The 19,194-nt window shown below is 34.8% G+C and overlaps 1 protein-coding gene across 2 annotated transcripts in view; it reads right to left on the reverse strand.

Annotated features, from left to right (window-relative positions):
- The window catches only part of SOS1 (SOS Ras/Rac guanine nucleotide exchange factor 1), a 134,132-nt gene that overhangs the window by 6,476 nt on the left and 108,462 nt on the right, over positions 1–19,194 (reverse strand). The window contains exons 15-21 of one of the 2 annotated variants that reach the window (XM_074378748.1): positions 18,932–19,051; positions 14,105–14,267; positions 13,506–13,623; positions 8,596–8,768; positions 8,277–8,393; positions 6,773–7,037; positions 1,275–1,319 (exon numbers count right to left, since the gene is read on the reverse strand). In XM_074378748.1, coding sequence (XP_074234849.1) covers positions 1,275–1,319; positions 6,773–7,037; positions 8,277–8,393; positions 8,596–8,768; positions 13,506–13,623; positions 14,105–14,267; positions 18,932–19,051 — 1,001 coding nt within the window. The remainder of the gene's footprint in view (positions 1–1,274; positions 1,320–6,772; positions 7,038–8,276; positions 8,394–8,595; positions 8,769–13,505; positions 13,624–14,104; positions 14,268–18,931; positions 19,052–19,194) is intronic. The other variant, XM_074378750.1, reaches the window with a different exon arrangement.

A 19,194-nucleotide genomic window follows, 5' to 3' on the forward strand; every position in this document is an offset into this window, starting at 1 on the left:
AGCTTCTGATCTTACGCACTCTCCTCAATGTCTCTCCTAGCAATCCTTTCAAAGGATGTCAGGGGGAGAATCTAGTGTCTGAGGGAGGGAGTCTCTCCTCATTTTGCTTAGGTTATCAGCTCTCCTTGCCAGGTAAGCAAAGTCAGGTTCAACATTTCCTAATTCAAAATTTTTAATTGTGATGGAGATATTTAAGATGACTGAGGTAGTGCTGATAATAAAAACAGGAGTTACACTAGAATCTAGTGAACCTGATTTAGGAGTAAGTTGATGAACTGGCATAAAAAAGGTAAGTAAAACTTCTAATCAGAACCTACATTACAGACATTTATGATGACAACAGCATAATATAGGCATATAAATAATTATACCTTGAAAAACATTTATGTAAGCTGTTAGCTAGTTTATCAGCACAATTAAAAGATATGAAAAAATACTTAATCATTCAAAATTGTATTTGACAGGTTCTTTTCTTCCTTTAAGCAATGATGGTTTTTATTTTGTCAATTTAACGTAACAACATAGGACTTTGAGAGTACTTTGTGTACTGATATTATTCAAATGAGCAACATTTTGATCACCTACCTTTTTTCTTAAGACTATGTAAATTAATTTAATTCATAAGTAATATTTTCATTATGCACATTGTGAAACCATTTGTATGAAGGACAGCAAAAACCAGTCTCTTAGCTTAAAATTTATGGAGTAATTTAGTGAGTTGTTAGTTTACGTTAAAATTAAAAGCAAATATCTATGTTGGAACTTTATTTTGCTTATCAGTGATGAATATTTAGGTTATACAATTTAGGTAGGTACAATTATAACTCTTCTAAAGTCAAATAATAATAATTGGCCTACAATCTGTGCTGTCCCCAGGCGAAGTGTATTTTGTGATCTAGACACTGCACATAGCTGCCAGCATTCTCATATGCGCATGCATGCTCTTGCTTTTTTTTTTTTTAAGTTGAGCATTAAAATGTTTAGAACTCTATAGTTGGAAATGAGAAAGGGTTAAATGTGGAAGCCACCCATATCATAATATTCTTTTAAAAGAGAAAAAAAAGTTTTACAAAAAGCATGAAAAGTATACAAGTTTAATAAGCAAATCACTTATGATCAAAAGATAGCAGAAGTGTAGGCCTCACTTCTAAGATGCTGCAAAGCAAGGTACCAATGCTGCCAGACCCAAGAGGAGTTTTAGCACGAAAGGTTACATTTGGTTTAATTTTTAAAGCCAAAGCGAGAATTATGAGTCTTAAACCAAATATACTAACTTGGGCCATGGGGCAGTGTAACTTGGATAAAGACGGTATCGCTGCCTGTGAAAGGAAACAAGAAACAGTAGATTTTTTTTCTTTCATTGATATATTCAACTCATCTGTAAAAATTTGATTAAAATGTTATTTTTGTATTCTACTTTTAAAGAATGATAGTACAGTTTAGTAAAAGCTCATTACTACTTTTGAGAAAAATAAAGATTTAAACTGCATTAATATCATATTGGGCATTTTGAAGATTCCTTTTAGATTCACTATTTGATGTCTTAATAATTAAATGAAAAGTGTCCATGAGAAAAGCAAACTATCTTATATTAGTGGAAGACTTTCAAAAAAATGTGTAAACCCAATTTGAGCAAAGAATCCAGTTGGATAGATAAGAAATATATCATTTACTAAGGATTACTTTGAAAATTCAAACTTGTGAAGTAAGTAGTAAATAATGTCATAAAAGCTGAAAAATAAAAGGGACTTTCTTACTATTATTATATATCTTTGAAAGTGTTTTTGTGGCATATATTCTCATCACTAAATAACTACAGCTTTGCATATTACCAAACAAGCCTGGAAGTGATGTAGCTTTTTTCCTTCTATATTTTTGAACACATAAAAAAGAAAATCATTAAACATTTGGTGCTTAGACACATTTATATATAGGAAACGCTCTAATACACTTAGAATGTCTAAGTTTCAACAATACTAATTCTTATAGGAAAAAATAAAAAATCATAAAAGCCAAAGCCCCAAAAGCATTAAAATAGAAAAGCTGAGACAAAGGCTAGATGGTCTATACTGGTTCTGAATCAGTATGGTCATTTAGGTTACACTGCCTCGTATTACCAACATACTGAACAGATAATAGCCAAGAGACTAAAACAATACCTATAACAATAGACTGAGATTATTTTTAAAAGTTCAGGTTTCTCTCTCTTTTTGGGGGTGGGTAGGTAACTAAGTTTATTTATTTATTTATATATTTTTAAATTTTTTAATGGAGGTACTGGGGATTGAACCCAGGACCTTGTGCATGGTAAGCATGCACTCTACCACTGGTAATACCCACCCCCTCTCTCTTGTTTTTGCACAACAGGCAATCACTCAAATAATTAGGACTATTGCTTTTTCCAGCTTCTTTGGTCAGAATGAAGATAACTTTACATTCCACGTTCAGTTGGCAGGACTATTAATCTGACTGCTTATATAGATACAGTCAGTCGTCTTACTTCCTAGACAGCCCCAATTTCAAACAATCCATCCTATTACCTCCTCTCCGTATGTACGGATATTTATTTGGAGGCCATGGTTACTAAGGGTAGCAATCTAGCTAATTCTAATAGTTGCCTCTCAGAATATTAAAATTCATTTCTATACTTTAATATTAAATGACACTGTTGCTGTGTCAAGGATTCTCTTCACTAAAACCTAGATTCTCTTCATTAGCATAACAGGGGTTAAAGGTATCCAGAGTCTAGCGTTTGCTACCTATATGTTTTCCACTTTTCTTGGAAAGGGAATAAACATGTCTTCTAGAGATAAGCCTCAAGAACGTGGTCGTATACTTAGTACAATATAGGAATAAAACCCAAACATAAAGCTCATGACAGCTACCAACTGCAGGCTTTTAGAAAGAATGATTATAGCTATGCATACATAGTTGTGCACACAGATGTAGACGGCTTTGATCAAATTTATATACAGCACAGGCTTAGATTCATGTGTAAATTTGGGGCACTTTTAAAATTTGCCACTTTAAACTAATTGCTTGGTCTCACTGCCTGGAAAATGCTATTAAAAACTCTTTTGGAATTATACTATATATATATAGTATACCCACACACATATATAAAGAAATATATACTAGGAATTCTTGTCAGCTAGGTACTGAACACATTTATTGGTAATGACCTAGGAGTGAAATCAAATTAATCAAAAAAGTAGTATTAATTTGTTAAGTACAAATCCCAGACAACAGACCAGTGGTTGTCCATCGTAGCTACACATTAGATCCCCCTGTGGGGCTTTTAAAAAATATTGATACCCATGTGCCAATGCCAGCCTAATTCAAGCATGGGCTGGGCATATAGGTAGTTTTTTTTTAAGTTCCCCAGGGGGTTATAATATACAGTCAGGGTTAAAACCACTATAGAAAAAAATAATATAAATCATGGATAACTTCTTAAACTCACAAAAGCCTGTTAAATGCAAATGTATTTGAGATCAGAAACTAATCGCCTACAACAATCTTCTATGAAGAAAAGCCTTGCATTCCTGCTTGAAATGCCTGAAGTACATTTTTTTCTTGTCCAAGCTTTCCCTACTAAGGGATGGGTCTAAAGCTCATCTGTAGCACACAGACCAGGCCAGACCTGCGGCTCCCTTTTATGCCAGGCAACCTTCAAACAAGAAGGTACCAAGAGCACTTCATCCTCCTCGCTCCTTGCAGCAGCACATACAACGCAGCGAGCTGGGCCACCTTTTTTCCAGGCCACTGGCGCCATCACTTCAGAGATGGACCTGGCCAGGGCAAGGTGTGGAGCAGTGCTCTGACTGTGAGGGTGTGTGCAGCACTAAGCAGGTGGCCAGTTTCCTTTCTTTGTCTTCACCATAAAGCTTTCCGTGACCATTCTTGTCCATTCTGTGGTCATTTTTGTGTAAACTTCTATAGCATTTATCTCTTCACCAGTCACTGAGCATTTTGCTAATAAGCACTTACACATCTTCTGTGGTGAAGCCTGCAATCTTACTGAGATGAAAAAAATCATAGTACAAAGAGAACCATAGCATTTAATAATGGTTAAGCATTTAACTGTGATTTTCTCTGTACTATGATTATTTTTCATCTCTCAGTAAGACTGCAAGCCTTACCAGAGAAGATGTGTAAGTGCTTAGTAAGAAATGAGATGTGCAACAGATACTGGCTGAAAAGATTAATTTTTGGTTTTAAAGCAAATTATTTTGGAAAAAAACTATAAGGAGCAAAAAAATACTATTATAACAGATCAAAAATTCTAGTCAAACTTTGCCTTTTGAAAAACTTAAGCAATGGAACTTTCTGCTACTTTGGACTGAATGGAATAGGTTCAGATGACTTAAGAATGTAGGCACAGCAGCTCTTTCCTGCTAGCCCCACCCTGCCCCAAGAAACCAGGAAGTAGGTATTCACTCTAGTGGCAACACCAGGAGTACTAAGTTGGGCACACTGGTGACTACCCACCCAACACGAGGAGGTCTGTTAAGCAGAGTGTGGTCAAAAGCAGATGAGGACCTTTAACATACACAGGCCGCTGATAAGCTTGAATTAAGTGACTAACTGAGCATACAGATGGTTTTATATTTTGATGGCTTATTTAATTTCAAGATCAGTTATTTTCAATTTTTACTAAGAACAAAGGGAATAGTAATAGGGGTTTTCTTTATCACAAAGAAAGAAAAATCCTCAGGGCTGAGATTAGAAAAATAAACTCTCGAAACAGCGGTTTCTCTACTTGTCCGGCTATTTAATATTATTCCATTGCCACATATGACAAAACACTGATCCAGAGCACTGCATTCCAAAATGATTCCTTTTTCCCTGTTCAACTAATCATTTAAAGATTTAGCACGAATAGGGAACATAATGTGCTTATTTCCTGTTTTTCCACCTTTTCCATTTTCAGCTACTAAACTAAGAGAAACAGAATTTGCAATTGATGGCTTTCATGTGATTTCAGTAATTCACTTATGGGAATCTTTATAATACAGACCATAGCCATCTGCTCTAGGGAAAAAACCCTGCAAACAGTTAAATGGGTCAGAGTAAAGAATGATTTGGGGTCAGGTATGCTGCAAAAAGTGCTGGATTTATTATATTACTTAATTTAGAATGTTGGCAAATTGGGGAAAATAAATGGGATTTTTTTTTACCAGGTGTTTAGCTGAACTTATAAAAAATATCTGATAGCCTACTACATGCATAACATGACTCCATAATCCTCAAAAGCTGAGATATAGTAATTCTTAAAGCAAATACACTTTAGGTGGTAAAAAGATAAGATAAACTGCTGGGTAACTCCAAATATATGTATAACACAGGAATAAATAAACAGGATTCTGGACCAAATCTCAAAATAATATACCTCCAAAGAATAATTTTTTCTAAAGTTAGATTCTCTGAATTGGAAGAAGCCTTAAAAAAATCTAGTTTGATCCTCAGAAGGCACAGAAAAAGTATTTTATCTAAACTCAAGAGCACTCACTAGCAGACTGATATGACAAACCAGGATTCCTAACTCCTATGTCAGTGCTTCTCAACATCCTCCCCCAAAATAATGTCATGCTGCCTGTCAGTATTGGAGTCTATCATATCAAATACCAGGGTAGAACTTGATCTGTACACTGAGCTAAGACAGCCAACGCGAAGAGCATGTGGAAATGGTTGTTAAGAGGGTTAAAGGTGATTGGATTCAAATTTTGATTTAATAATGAACAAATGAAAAACAGAGTGTTCTCAGTAGAGATTTAAAGCTCCACATGAAATTGATTAGAAAATTAATTGAAGCATGGTGATCTAGATGTAAAAGGTATCCTCTTCAAAGGGCTAGGACTGGGCTGTACTGTTTGGTAGCCATTAGTCATATGTGGTTATTAAGCATTTGAATGTGGCTAGTCCGAACTGAGATGTGCTGAAATGAACTGAATTTTGAAGATTTAGAACAAAAAAAATAGAATGTAAAATATCTCAGTAACTTTTTATACTGAGTTCATGTTGAAATGACAACATTTTGCATATACTGGGTTAAATAAAATATATTATTAAAATTAATTTCACCTAATTCTTTTTGCTCCTTTTAATGTGGCTATTGAACATTTAAAGTTACACATGTGGCTCACATTCTATTTCTACTGGACAGCACTGATCTAGAGATAGGAAAGGGATGAGCAATAGTATGCAGTCTGAGAGATTCGTACAGCTGGGCTTGACAGCATAGGCAGTGTATTAGCAGGCACTATATACCATCTGCTGGATGGTGTAGATTGAGAAAGGATTAAGTAGGCGTTCCAATTTGACACATTGCAAAATGAAAAACTACAGAGTTTGGTGGGAAAGGAACAATGTACCGAGCAGTATTCATATATAATTTTGGAGGCAGCATTTAAAATAATGGGCTGACATTCCATGCAGATTTTAGGAGTTAATGTTGTTTCCTCTGTTAGTGAGAGATGCATTTTAAATTCACCAATTGAAAACAAATGTTCAAATGAAGTTTCAACTATCAATTTCATCATCAGGCATTTCAGTAAAGTATAATGCATTTAAAGAGGGCTATTTTCATAGATTTTTTTAAAAATTGTAAGCTGCTGGAGTTTAGAATTTGTCTTATATTTTATAATATCTTTTGAAATGGTATTTGATTCGTCTACCAATTTATAAGAATATATATATACAAGTTATTTTTTACCTCTAGCACATATAACACTAACAATTACTGTAAAGCACTTAAAATTTTAGCACCTACTTGAATGAAAAGGGCTTGAATGATCAGAATCAAATACGCTGCAAACATCTGTGGTACTAGAAGCACCAGAAGCAGGAGGAGGTGTTAACGGTGTTCTTGGAGAATTTGGTGCAGATGCTGTACTTTCTGTTTCACTTTCAGGGATCCTACTATAACTAATTTTCCTTGGCTCCTGCTGCAGAGGTGTGGGATGTCTCATGGTACCTGGTCTTGGGTTTGATGGACGAACACCAGGAGATTTTAGGGGGTAGCTATATTTTTTTGGCTGTAGACATATCAAAAGAAACACAGTACTTACAACACCATAATGGAAAAGAAGGTTCTTCTATATATGCCTGGTAAAACTGAACTAGTATCTAGGAAAACCATAAACCACTAATAAAGAAGTTATATAATGATTCAAATCAAAGTGTCCAGGTTAAAGCGTTAACATCCCATTTCCATAAAGCCTTGGCTATCTAAATTATTAAGGAATGAATTTCTTTAAATAACTGACTCTTAGTCCTATAAATATCAAGAGTATTTGTTATTTTAATACTTTTGGATAGAAATCTTTCTAATATATGTTGTATGTTTCTCTGGCTTTTTAAATGGACTATGTTAACCTTCATAGAAAAGCCAGGATCACTGTTATGAATTATGATACCTTACTATGTTGTAATACAGTGATACCATCAGAATCATTTGAGCTATTTACAAATGCATTACATTGCTTGAGTTTTCATCTGTTCATGTTAGTTTTACGGAATTTTTTCTTAGAGTGATCACTTCTCAGTGATATCAGTGTGCCTCAATGGAGCAGAATATATAGCTATTTCCAATTTGTTGTTTTTAATCCATCTATTAAAAAACAACTTTAGGCCTTTAGAAACTTTCTTGTTAGGTAATTTCATAAGCTTTAGTTCATAGACATTATTTGATTTATCTTGGTTACTTAACAGCCATTTATGTTTACGTCCTAATTTTTGACTCTCTTATGAATAAGAGAGATTATATTCAGAACAGTGAGGTGATGATACTGTACATAAATTTGCCCAGGCACTGACTAGTAATAAGAAACAATTCCCCTCCACCTCCCAGAAGTATCTTTAGCCAAACCTGTTATTTTTATGGCTAATGATTCGTGGTTAAAAATTCTCATTAGTCTTTACTTTAAAAAAAAGTCATAAGTACATATATTTATTGTAAATGAATTAGTATAATCAAATTTCCTGTCCTTAAAATAAATCTTGAATAATATTTTTCTTTTTGGTTAAAAAAATGTATATTTGCCCAACTTCATCATCATATCAGGATTTATTCACATTAATATTAGTGCTCATTTACTTGGAACCAAGAGGGAATAATCCTGAGCATATTTATTAAGCAGTTATTCACTGTTTTTATCCATTACATGTGCACTTCATCCCTGAATGCCTTTATATAAAACTAGAAATCACCAGATATAGACAATAACTGCAAAAAATATGTAAATGTAAAAGAAATAAAATATATGAATGCTTACAAATCTCGGGAGAGGTTTAGGGTTTCGTGGTTCTATTTCTAGGGATTTGTTGAAAAGATAATCTGTAAATTCTTTTTCCATGCTATTTCCCATTGGATTCAAGTTTTCAAAGAACTTCTAAAATAAATGCAAAGAAATAAATAATTATTAAATACTTTAAATTCAGTTTGAGATTCATGAAAATAATTTAAGAAACATTTAACATAAGAAAATTGGAATTATTTTATTTCCCTTTTTCTCCTCTATGAAATAAATCTGCCTTTTATCAGGTGGTCATAAACTTAATCAGAAGTATGTATCCTCAAGTAATTCAACTTACTTTGATATCTGATTCTACTCGTAAACAGTAAGGCTGATTTTGGTACTGCTGGATCTCGCCTGTTATTTCTGCCACTTTCCTCCTTTTGCTAAAGTTTATAAGCTCTTTTCCATGCCTTTTCAGGACCTCAGGGTTGCCTTCTTCTGTTTTCAAGATATTAGTTAGATAAATTCCTAGAAGATATAATGAAATTATTTTATGGATAAAGAAGGAAAAAGCTAGCTTTTTCTTTCTCAGTAATTACAGGCATATTACACTGTACCATCTCAATCACCATCACCAAAGAATTAAGGCACAGGTTCTCATTCTCTGAAAAACAAGCTAAGTAAACAACAAGAGGAAGATTTTTATAAGTATCAAATTCTTCTGTGACTTAGGTTTTATAGATACCCAAGAAAAAGAGAGACCAAGTTTACCATCAGGAGGAATAACCAATTTTCCATCTCCCCTCAAATCATATGTTATTTGCCATAAGTCATGGTTTTGTTAAAGGAACTTTAAAAATAATTATTCACATATTTTTATTACTCACAAATAATAACACATATTTTTGCCAAATGAGGAAAATGTTAAATTCAGAGGATTATTATCTGCTTATTCAGCTCTTGAGGCCTGCAAGAGGTTGTTAGGATTTGTAATTCAGAGGTAGTACCATTTGGATAGGCTTCCTTATAGACACGTGGAAGGATATGTGAGCCTATCAAACACAGGACTGCATGTAATCTGTGTATATTCTGGTCTTTAGCACTTCTACAATTATGGCAACGTGGTAAGGGAGGCTCCTGTTTGCCCACTACTGTAGGCTGTGCACTGGATGAGGAGGAGAATCAACAGAATAACAGGCACTTTAGTTCTTTACACAACTCTCTAGTGACAGGAGCACGTTTGTTGCTTTCTGTTCTAGCATAAAGGTTCCGGAGTCAGCCCTGCTGCTTTCTACTTTTGTGATCTTGTGCAACTTGCTTAGCCTCTCTGTGCCTTGGTTTTTCTCATCCATAAAATGAGGATAGCCTTCTACTGTGAGAAATACAGTGGCTGACAAAAAGTAGATCCTTAATTGGCTATGGTTGTGATCACTGATGCTCTTGTTGCTATTCCTGCCCCATTCTCTTATTCTGCCTTTTCCTCTAATGTACTGACTATAATGCTTTGGGGAAAAAAAGAGTGTGTGAACATCTGAGTTAATTCACTCAGCACACACGTACTGAGTCTCTGCTGTATGCCAAGCACTGCATCAGGTACTGCAGATACAAAGATGAACAAGACACACAGTTCCTGACCTCAAGGAATTCAGAGCTTTGAATGTGGGCTACTGCAGTACCATCTGGTAAGTGCTAATATTCATTAGTACTAATGTATAACATGCTATGAGAGGACAAACAAGGTGTGCCTAACTCTGCTTTGAACCGCTGGCAGTAGAAAAAACATCACAGGGTTAAAATATGCTTAAAGTTAAGTCTCAAAAAATGAACAGTGAACAGAAGTTCAGTAAGGAGAATAAGATAGAGGGGCATTCTAAGCAAAGCAGCCATGTGTTTGAAGGCAATGGTTTGCGGTGCGCTTGGAAGGCATACTCGGAAACAGCATGTTGTCTGGTATGATTTGGTGTGTGCGGCAGAGGGAGGGTGGCAGGATGTGCAGACACACAGATAGGCAAGGGATGAGTAGTTCTAATCCCTTCTCCATCAATGCAGGTTGTGGACTGGATGAGAAGAATGAACAAAGTAACAGACACGTTAGTTCTAATCATAGATAAGTGGTTCTAAATGATTCTGTAATAGAGGCAAACTTTCAAATACAACAATTTTTGGCTACATTCTTGAAAAGATTAAATGATTCAAACTCAATAGTGAACAATTAGCAATAGTGAAAACATGATAGACATCATTGCCTGTTTGGTTCTAGAAAGTATGCAGTTATTAAGCGTATTAGTCACTTGGCTATTTCTCAGCACCTAGGCTACTCTTGATTATACATTCGCAAGACAAATTGACCATGTGTTCTAATAAGCACAGGGTCTTTTATTTTCCACATCTGCTTGTTACTGGCTCTTGTACTTTTCAGTCAGCTATATTCTCCTCTACCCTAAGTTGAATGATCCACTTAGCTCAATGTTCAGTCTGACAAAGTCCATAACAGTTTATTTAACGGCAGCCAAAAATCAACTTTCCATACTGATCACAAATTGATGGTCCAACTGTGAAGACTCTGTGGGTAGTAGCACCTGTACTGGGTCATGAAGAACCTTTTTGTAAAGAGTTTAACTTTTATCCAGTAGGTAATTAGGAGATTATTAGCATCTTTGCATTCTAGAGTGATTACTCTGGTTGTTCTGTAAAGCCAGATAGGTTAAAAGCAGATAAGACTAGAAGCAGGAAGTTAACAGAATAAAAGTAGTCCTGGGGAGATGATGAGGGCTATCTTAGGGTCTACAGGGATAGAGTGGAGTCCATTCCACAAGAACCGATTAACTGGTTTGGGTAGAGCGTGGGTACAGTGGGAAGGAAGACTCTCAACTTCATGCCTGAGTGGCTGAATGGGTGGTGGTATAATGACTGACAGTGGGAATATGGGGATAATAAGTTATGACTAATGGTATACAGCATAACACAGAAATAAGCTCAAAGGAAAATACACTATTAGTATTGCTAGACATGATTAAATATTTAGAAAATCTAAGAAAATTAGTAATTCCTGGAATTAAGAGGAATTGACTATTAAAAAATGAATACCATTCACAATAAAAAAATACCTAAGGAAAAAAAAAACCTAAGAAAAAGCTAAATGTCATAAATGTTCTTTTCAAATTAATTGATAGATCATTCCAACTGCATTCTGGGGAATTACTACCCTCCCCCCTAATTATAAAGTTTATTTGGAAAAACAGAGACAAAATTGGTAAAGAAAATACTGAAGAAACACTGGCAAACCAGCTTTATCACATGTGAAAGCGCTATAAATCTAAAGCAGGGTCTCTCAGCCTTGGCACCACTACTGGCCTTTCAGACTGGATAGTTCTTTGTAGTGGAGGGCTGTCCTGTGCATTGTAGGACGTCAGCAATATTCTTGTCCTCTACTGACGAGATGCCTTTAGTACCTCCCAGTTAGAACAATGAAAAATATCTCTAGACATTGCTAAATGTTCCCTAGGGGGCAAAAATTGCCCCAGTTGAGAATCACTGATTATAAAGTGCCCATCATCAAAACTGGGGCGCTAGTTTAAGAAGTTAATGGTAAATAGTATTTATTAAAGAAGGAAGTATCATATGTAAATGGTGATGAAGAAGACTCATTCAATAAACCTAGGTCAACAAATAATTTGGTGAGAAATAAATTTGAATATTTCATATGATATCTAAAATAGACTTCAGGTTGATTAAAGAATATAATTTAAAAAGTCAAACCATAAAGCTAAAAGAAATTATGTCTGAATAATAAATTACCAGACTGGAAGGATTTTCTAAGGTTAGAAACAATAGAAATCATAATGGGAAAAATGGACAGATTACAGAATTTAAAAATACTGTATTTCAAAGAATAAAAACTAAGGGGCAGATTGGTAAAATATCTAGCTCAACAAATATCCAGCTAAATATATGAAGATATTCATTATAACATTATTCAGGAAAGCAAAAAAGCTGGAAACAATGTATGCGTACATCCAGTCACAGGGTGATAGTTAAATAAATTGTAGAACAATTTTAAGGAACATCACACAGCCATTACAAATGTTAATTATGAAGACTAATAAAACATGACAATATATTGAGGAAATGGTAAGTGAAAAAAATAAACAACGTGTACATGTCACACAATTACAACTATATACAATATGAATAGGACAAAGATTAGAAGTAAATATAGCAGGGGAGGATACAGCTCAGTGGTAGAGCGCATGCTTAGCATGCACAAGGTCCTAGGTTCAATCCCCAGAACCTCCTCTAAAAACAAAGAAATAAATAAACCTAATTACCTCCCCTAGCCAAAAAAAAAAGTAAATGTTGTGTGTGAAGACCAATGAATAAATTAGGGTGGCTTCAGCTTAAGTTTAAAAAAAAAAAAAAAAGTCAATACGAAAGTAGTATAAAGCCTGAACAAAAAAAGTGGGAAAATATGTTAACTGAAAAAGTATCATCAGGACATAACAATGTTATGTGCAGTGTAACTTAAAGCTATACAGAAAATCCAGAGAGTTGAGGAAAATGCTAGAAAAAAATATACCACATACTAAAAAGACTAAACACCAGCTGTGTCATTGAGATGATAATTTTTGAAAGCATTTAAAGGAAGAATCATCAGAGCATATATACAAGCAGAGAAAAGAAACCAGTGTTAAAGAGATACTGAAGATATCAAATATAGGAAATAAAAGACAGAATAAGATACAGGAAAGGAAAAGATTCAGATGGTAGATGTTTCAGTCTTTAAAGGAAGAAAAGGCATTTCCTTCCTCTGGTGCAGAAGGGAAAGAAAAAAGGGTAGTAAAATTTTGATGTGCAGAAGGTGTGTGCCCAAAGACACATGCATCATGATTTTTAACCTTGTGAAACTGTTTATAAGAAGCATGATTATAAATATGGGTAAATATGGTCATGCCCTTTCTGTAGAGTGTTTGGTTTATTAAAATTGAATTAAAAAGATTTCTATGAATATTAAAAGAGAAGTTAGCATTGTATAATATCAAATTGCTGCCCAATATAGAAATTTAAAAAAAAAAATATATATATATATTGTGCTTGATCTTGAACAGTCCTAATAGAGAAAAATTCTAAGGGGATTCAGGTGCTAAATATATGCTAAATTAGTACTTTCTGCTGGTATATTAGACATGTATCTATTCAGTCATTTAATGAAATAACTACCTTGTTTTATACAGAGACAAAGTAAGTAATTTAAGAAGAAATGCTCACCAAAGAAAGGCACACATGGTGGATTAATAGACCTGAGTTTTGCCAAATATTTCTTATAGTGATCTTCACTTAGTTCATGAGCTTCTTCTAAAATTTTCTTTTGGCGACTTGGTATTTGCTACAATAAAAAAAATAGTATTTAGGGAGCGTAAGTTTACAAAAGGAATCACAAATTTTGCCAAAAACCGCTAGGCTAAGAGTAAAGCCCAAATACAAGAGTATCAGTTTGATTCAAAGAATGATAAAACTGCTTCAAACACTCTACTACAGATTTAAAAAGGGGTGTGTGTGTGTGTGTGCCCGTGTGAGAGTAATCTAGTTTATCTCGCTATTCCTTAATTATGTGAGCATTTAACTGTACATTATATTACAAATTACATACTGAAATCTTTTTCTTCTAACTTAAGCTAGGACCTGTGAACACATTTTAATGAGACTGCCTAATTTAAAAAGAGCACCAATTCAATACAGAATTTAGATAATCCCATCATTTCAACTGTTACTGAAAAGACAGATGAGGCACTTAAAAATTAAAGATCATAACTGACTCTTAGGACAGGGAATAGAAGTTTATTTTAAAAACACCTATGCAAACCTACCTCGAATGTGTGGTCTAGCCTGTAAACAGGTGATGAGTTCATAGCACTGACAACCTCAAGGACACCATTGAAGTTGTTCAGCTCTTGAAAGACTTGCAGAATCTCAATTATTCGACTTACCACTGCTACTCTTTCTTCTAAGTTTTCAGTTTCTACAATACATCTGGGAATCAAAGAGAAAAACTGAATTTAAAAATTTGTTTTCCCACCCAAGATATGATTTAAAGAATTTAGTGTCGAAAAGAAAAAGTGGAGGGTGGCTACAGGGTAAAACCGTAGAGAATATGTATTTAGAATGATAGGTAAATAGTAGGTGACTGGAGGGCGAGGCAGTGCCTTCACAGTTAGGCATGCTGCTCTTTACTGTTTTCCAGACAGATACAGTCAACTGTCAGTCACTTCCTATTGTACTTGGTGCATTCTCTCTCAGCATTAGAATTAACTGATGAGTCTATCATCTTGTTGAATATATGCTGGTCTTTAGGATGTGGGTGTATTCTAGGGGAATTTATTCTCAAATTCAGAATTCTCTTCCTCCTATTCTTTATCTAGTTGTAAGGTTTTAGTGATTAACGCTCAATTTCTTTCTTTGATACACAGAAATAATCAGCTACATTTCTAGGAAAAGTTCCTTAGATATGCACTATAATGTAAAAAGTAAAAGTATTTTACCATGATTAAGAATAAATTTTTAAAAATTACTTAGAAAAAGGCAATGGAAACAAAAACTCTTTACATTTAAATACCAAGAATTCTTGGAAAGTATAAATATCCCAGTAAATAGCTAAAAGGAAGCTATGCTCAAAAGAAGAAAATTCCTCAGTGGGAGTTTATTCTCTATTTCTAACATTCAAAAGGAATTTTTATTTACTAATCATTTATCAGTAAAGGGGAAAAAAACATTTTAAACTTGGTTTTCAATAATGTGTAATATTAAACAACTTATAATCTGAGAAAAATAGGATATATAAATGGAAAAAATAAATATCAATCAATATTAAATATTAACAAAAATGTGAAGTTGCAGATTACATTATTCTCTGGTGCGGCTGATCTAACACTAAGAAAAAAACACTGCAAGACTATCAAAATAACCTTGTCTTATTATCAAATTAAACACAGTATGTTTACATGTTTAAAGCACTAGTTAGATCTCTACAAATATTTCATATTCTAGCTAAAGAGTTAGCTGGACATTTTTAAAGGTATGATACAAGTATATGTTTATATCTTTTATTTAACTATTTCAGTTGATATTAACTAGGTATACAAACTTAGATCACCTGTGGGGCTTTTGTAAAAATAGGTAGGTCCAGGGTGATTTATCTAGAGGTGACTTCAATTCTAATGCATAGCTATGACTAAGAACCACTGCAGCAAATGAACAAGAACCTCTTAGATTAAAAAGGCAGAAACTGGAACCCTGGTACAATGTTGATAATGTAAATGTAAAATGTAAAATGTAGCTGCTATGGAAAACAGTATGGAGGTTCTGCAAAAAAATTAAAAACAGAACTATCACATGATCCAGCAATCCCACTTTTAGGTATTTATCTAAAAGTACTGAAATCAGGATTTCAAACAGATATTAGCACTCCCATGTTCACTGCATTAATCACAGATAGCCAAATACAGAAACAACCTAAATGTCCACCTATGAACGAAGGGATAAAGGAAACAAGAAATCTATGTACAATGGAATATTATTTAGCCTTAAAAAAAGAAGGAAATCCTACAATATGTGAATAACATGGATAAACACTGAGGACATTTATGCTAAGTGAAATAAGCCAGTCATAGAAGGACAAATACTACATGATTCTACATATATGAAGTGTCTAAAATAGTCAAACTCGTAAAAGCAAAGAACAGAATAGAATGATAGTTGCCAGGGGTTGGGGGAGAGGGGAATGAGTTGCTAATGAGCATGTATAAAATTTCAGTTATTTAAGATGAATAAATTCTAGACATCTGCTGTACAACATTATGCCTATAGTTAATAACACTATATTTATTTGTACATTGAAAAAAATCTTACAATTAAAAAAACAGAAAGAAAAAGGAAAAAGCAGGAAATGACCTTCTCAGTAATTTATTGAAAATAGGACAGAAATGAAAATTGTATGTCTTATGAGTTATGTTTCCTCTTTACAAAGTTTTAATCATTATGATGGAAAAAGGTTTCTTCATACTGAAGTGTAGTTATTTGACTTGCTAAATTAGAAATCAGGAAGTAACATTTGGAGGGAAAATTCCCAAGTTTTACTTCTTAGAAGTTAAGAAGTAATAACATAAATAGAAGGAAGTCCTAACTTTCAGACGCATTATTTCTCTTTAAGAACTGCCTTCTGGTCTTTATCCACACTGTAGCTCACGCTCTAGTCATTCCCTTATGTCACTGGTCCATTATTCTGATAATGCTAATATGATCTGTGGAAACTTCATATCACCCTTATAAAATATTGGTCTAGAAATCATATTGTATTTACTTAGAAAAAAATATGGCCAATACATAAAACTCCAATCTCTGGTTCAAACTATAAAACTGGACTGAGATTCTGGACTTCTGACATGACAGTGTAAGGAGTTCTGCTTACTCCTCAGTGAAACTGGTAAAAATTATACATATAATTATATATGAAGTTCCAGCAATCTCTGGTAATGGCCCTAAGAGCAAATGGCAAGTAAAGAAACGTCTATTCAGGAAAATCTACAATAAGTCTGTAAGAGAGGTAAGAGTCTGTGGTATATGAACCAAGACCGCCCCCCTCCTCCTCTCAGAGACCCTTGTGTGCGGGTAGGGGTGGGTAGTGGGGCTCTCTATCCCCCTGGCTCCCAGCTGAAGGCTTTCTTCCCTGGAGGAGCAGGATTTCCGCATTTCTCATCCTGCCCCCAGATGCCAGCTGCTGAAGCTAAGCCCCAAGTATAGAGTATAGATTCTGCCCAACTCCCACATGGAACAGAGGCTCTACCCTGAGTGGTATACTAACAGCAGTGGGAAGACATCCCTTCTTGGTTCCTAAGACAGTGGCTCCATGCCAGGAGAAGCAAGCCAAGAGGACCTCAGGCTACTGTGGGTGGATATGCACACACACCAAACCTCTCCTCACCACCCTACCAACCACGAGCACTCAGTTCCTAGAAGAGGACTGTCACTCAGAGAGTAGCCTGTCACTATCTCCAGCTCCAGACTCCAGACTCAAACAGCTCCTAGTCTGTCATTTGCAACAAAGTGCGGAGAAGTTTTAACCTAAGGAACACCTCAAGAACAGTGAAGGTGATGGTGAAGGGCAATTCAGAAGATTCGCGGATCTAATGAAGATACGACCTGGACAGAGCGCCAACTAGCTTGCAGGAGAAAATCAGAGAATAAGACAGCTGGAAGGACCCCTCCTGGGGTTAGAACATGTATCGGAGACCTCAGAAAACATTCCTTCAAGAGTCACAACTTGATTGGATTAGTTTGCAGAGCAATTTATGCCACAAGGGAATTGTTGAAAACAACGGAGCCATCAGCTGGCAATTAATGGAATTTAACAACTGAGCTTGGTCAAGGATGGGAAAGAAAGCCCTACCTTCATCACTGCCTTTTTAGGGTGACTGTGGGCATACCCAAATCTCTACCTCCCAGAAGAAGAACATTTCAGTTTAACATCTCAGTGTCAGGGGTGTGGGAGGAACAGGCTTCACTAAAATAATCCAGCTAATTACTAAACAAATGAACAAGCAGTAACAGGAACAAGCCTTGCGGGTAGGAGGAGCAGTACTTCAAATTGCTACAGTATATTTTCTAAAATGTGAAGCTTCACTGGGAAAAAAAGCAGGGAACAAGTAACCGCCTGTAAGACAGATCAGATGTCAAATTTAACAACAAAAAGATTTCAGAGTAGCTATTATGAATATGTTCACAGAACCAAAGGAAAGGATGATATAAAAAGTAAAGGGAGGTATGATGACAATGTGCATCAATAGAGAGTATCATAAAAGACACAGGAATTAGAAAAGAAACCAAATGGAAACTGGATTTGAAAGGTACTATAATTAAAAAATTTACTAGAGGGACCTAACAGTCAATTTGAATTCGCAGAAGAAATAAAACTTGAAGACAGAGGTATTGTTTAAAAAATGAAGGCAAAATATAGACTTTCCCAGATAAACAAGAACTGAGTTTGTTGCTAGCGACCCACCATACAAGAAATATTTCCCAAGTTCTTCAGGCTGAAAGCAAGTGACCCCAGATGGTAATATGAATCCACATAAAGAGCAGCAGAAAAGGTAATTATGTGATTAAATGGCTATTTTTTCCCTTATTGCTTCTCTTTAATTGATCTAAAAACCAACTGTATAAAGTAATATGAAATGAAATGTATTGTCAGGCCTGTAACATAGAAATGTTATTTATGTGAGACATATTGCTAATAACTACACAAAGAGTGGGTGAAAGCAAAGCAGTAATGGGCCAAGAAAATGAGGGTAAATGGTAAAACAAAAATTATAACAATGCATTGTTAGATCTACATAACACATGACAATACCCTAAAGATGGAGGAACGGGAATAGGGCTACAGAGGAGTAACCTTTCTATATATCATTGGAATTAAGCTGGTATAGATCTGAAGCTAATTCTGGTTAAGATGTATGTGGTAAACCTAAAAGCAATCACTAAAAAAAAAACCTTTAAAATGCTTCATTAGAAAATTATTCAGTGAGTGTAAAAGAAAGGAGGAATAGAGGGACAAAAAAAAGACATGATGCAGAAATAGCACTGCACTGAAATTTCTAACATAGCTGACTGCTATGAAATGTAAGAAGGTCAGTAATACTTACTTCTCAAACCACAGAGTGAGATTAGTGGTATGCCGGATCATTTTCAGAAGATTAGGAGAATTAATTTCTTTGTCTTCTTTTGTCCACACACTTCCGACTAATTCTGATGGCTGTACAGCTCTAAAGTCATCAAGACATAATTCTACTTAATACTTTTCCCTCTAGTATGACTGTTTTGTTAAGTAAATGAGATAAATAAAAACTAAATTCCCATATAAACTTTTCTCTTACAACAAAAAAAAAAGGTTTATGAAAACAAGGTA

The sequence above is a fragment of the Camelus bactrianus genome, chromosome 15 (genome assembly GCF_048773025.1).
Source record: "Camelus bactrianus isolate YW-2024 breed Bactrian camel chromosome 15, ASM4877302v1, whole genome shotgun sequence".
NCBI classification, from domain to species: Eukaryota; Metazoa; Chordata; class Mammalia; order Artiodactyla; family Camelidae; genus Camelus; species Camelus bactrianus.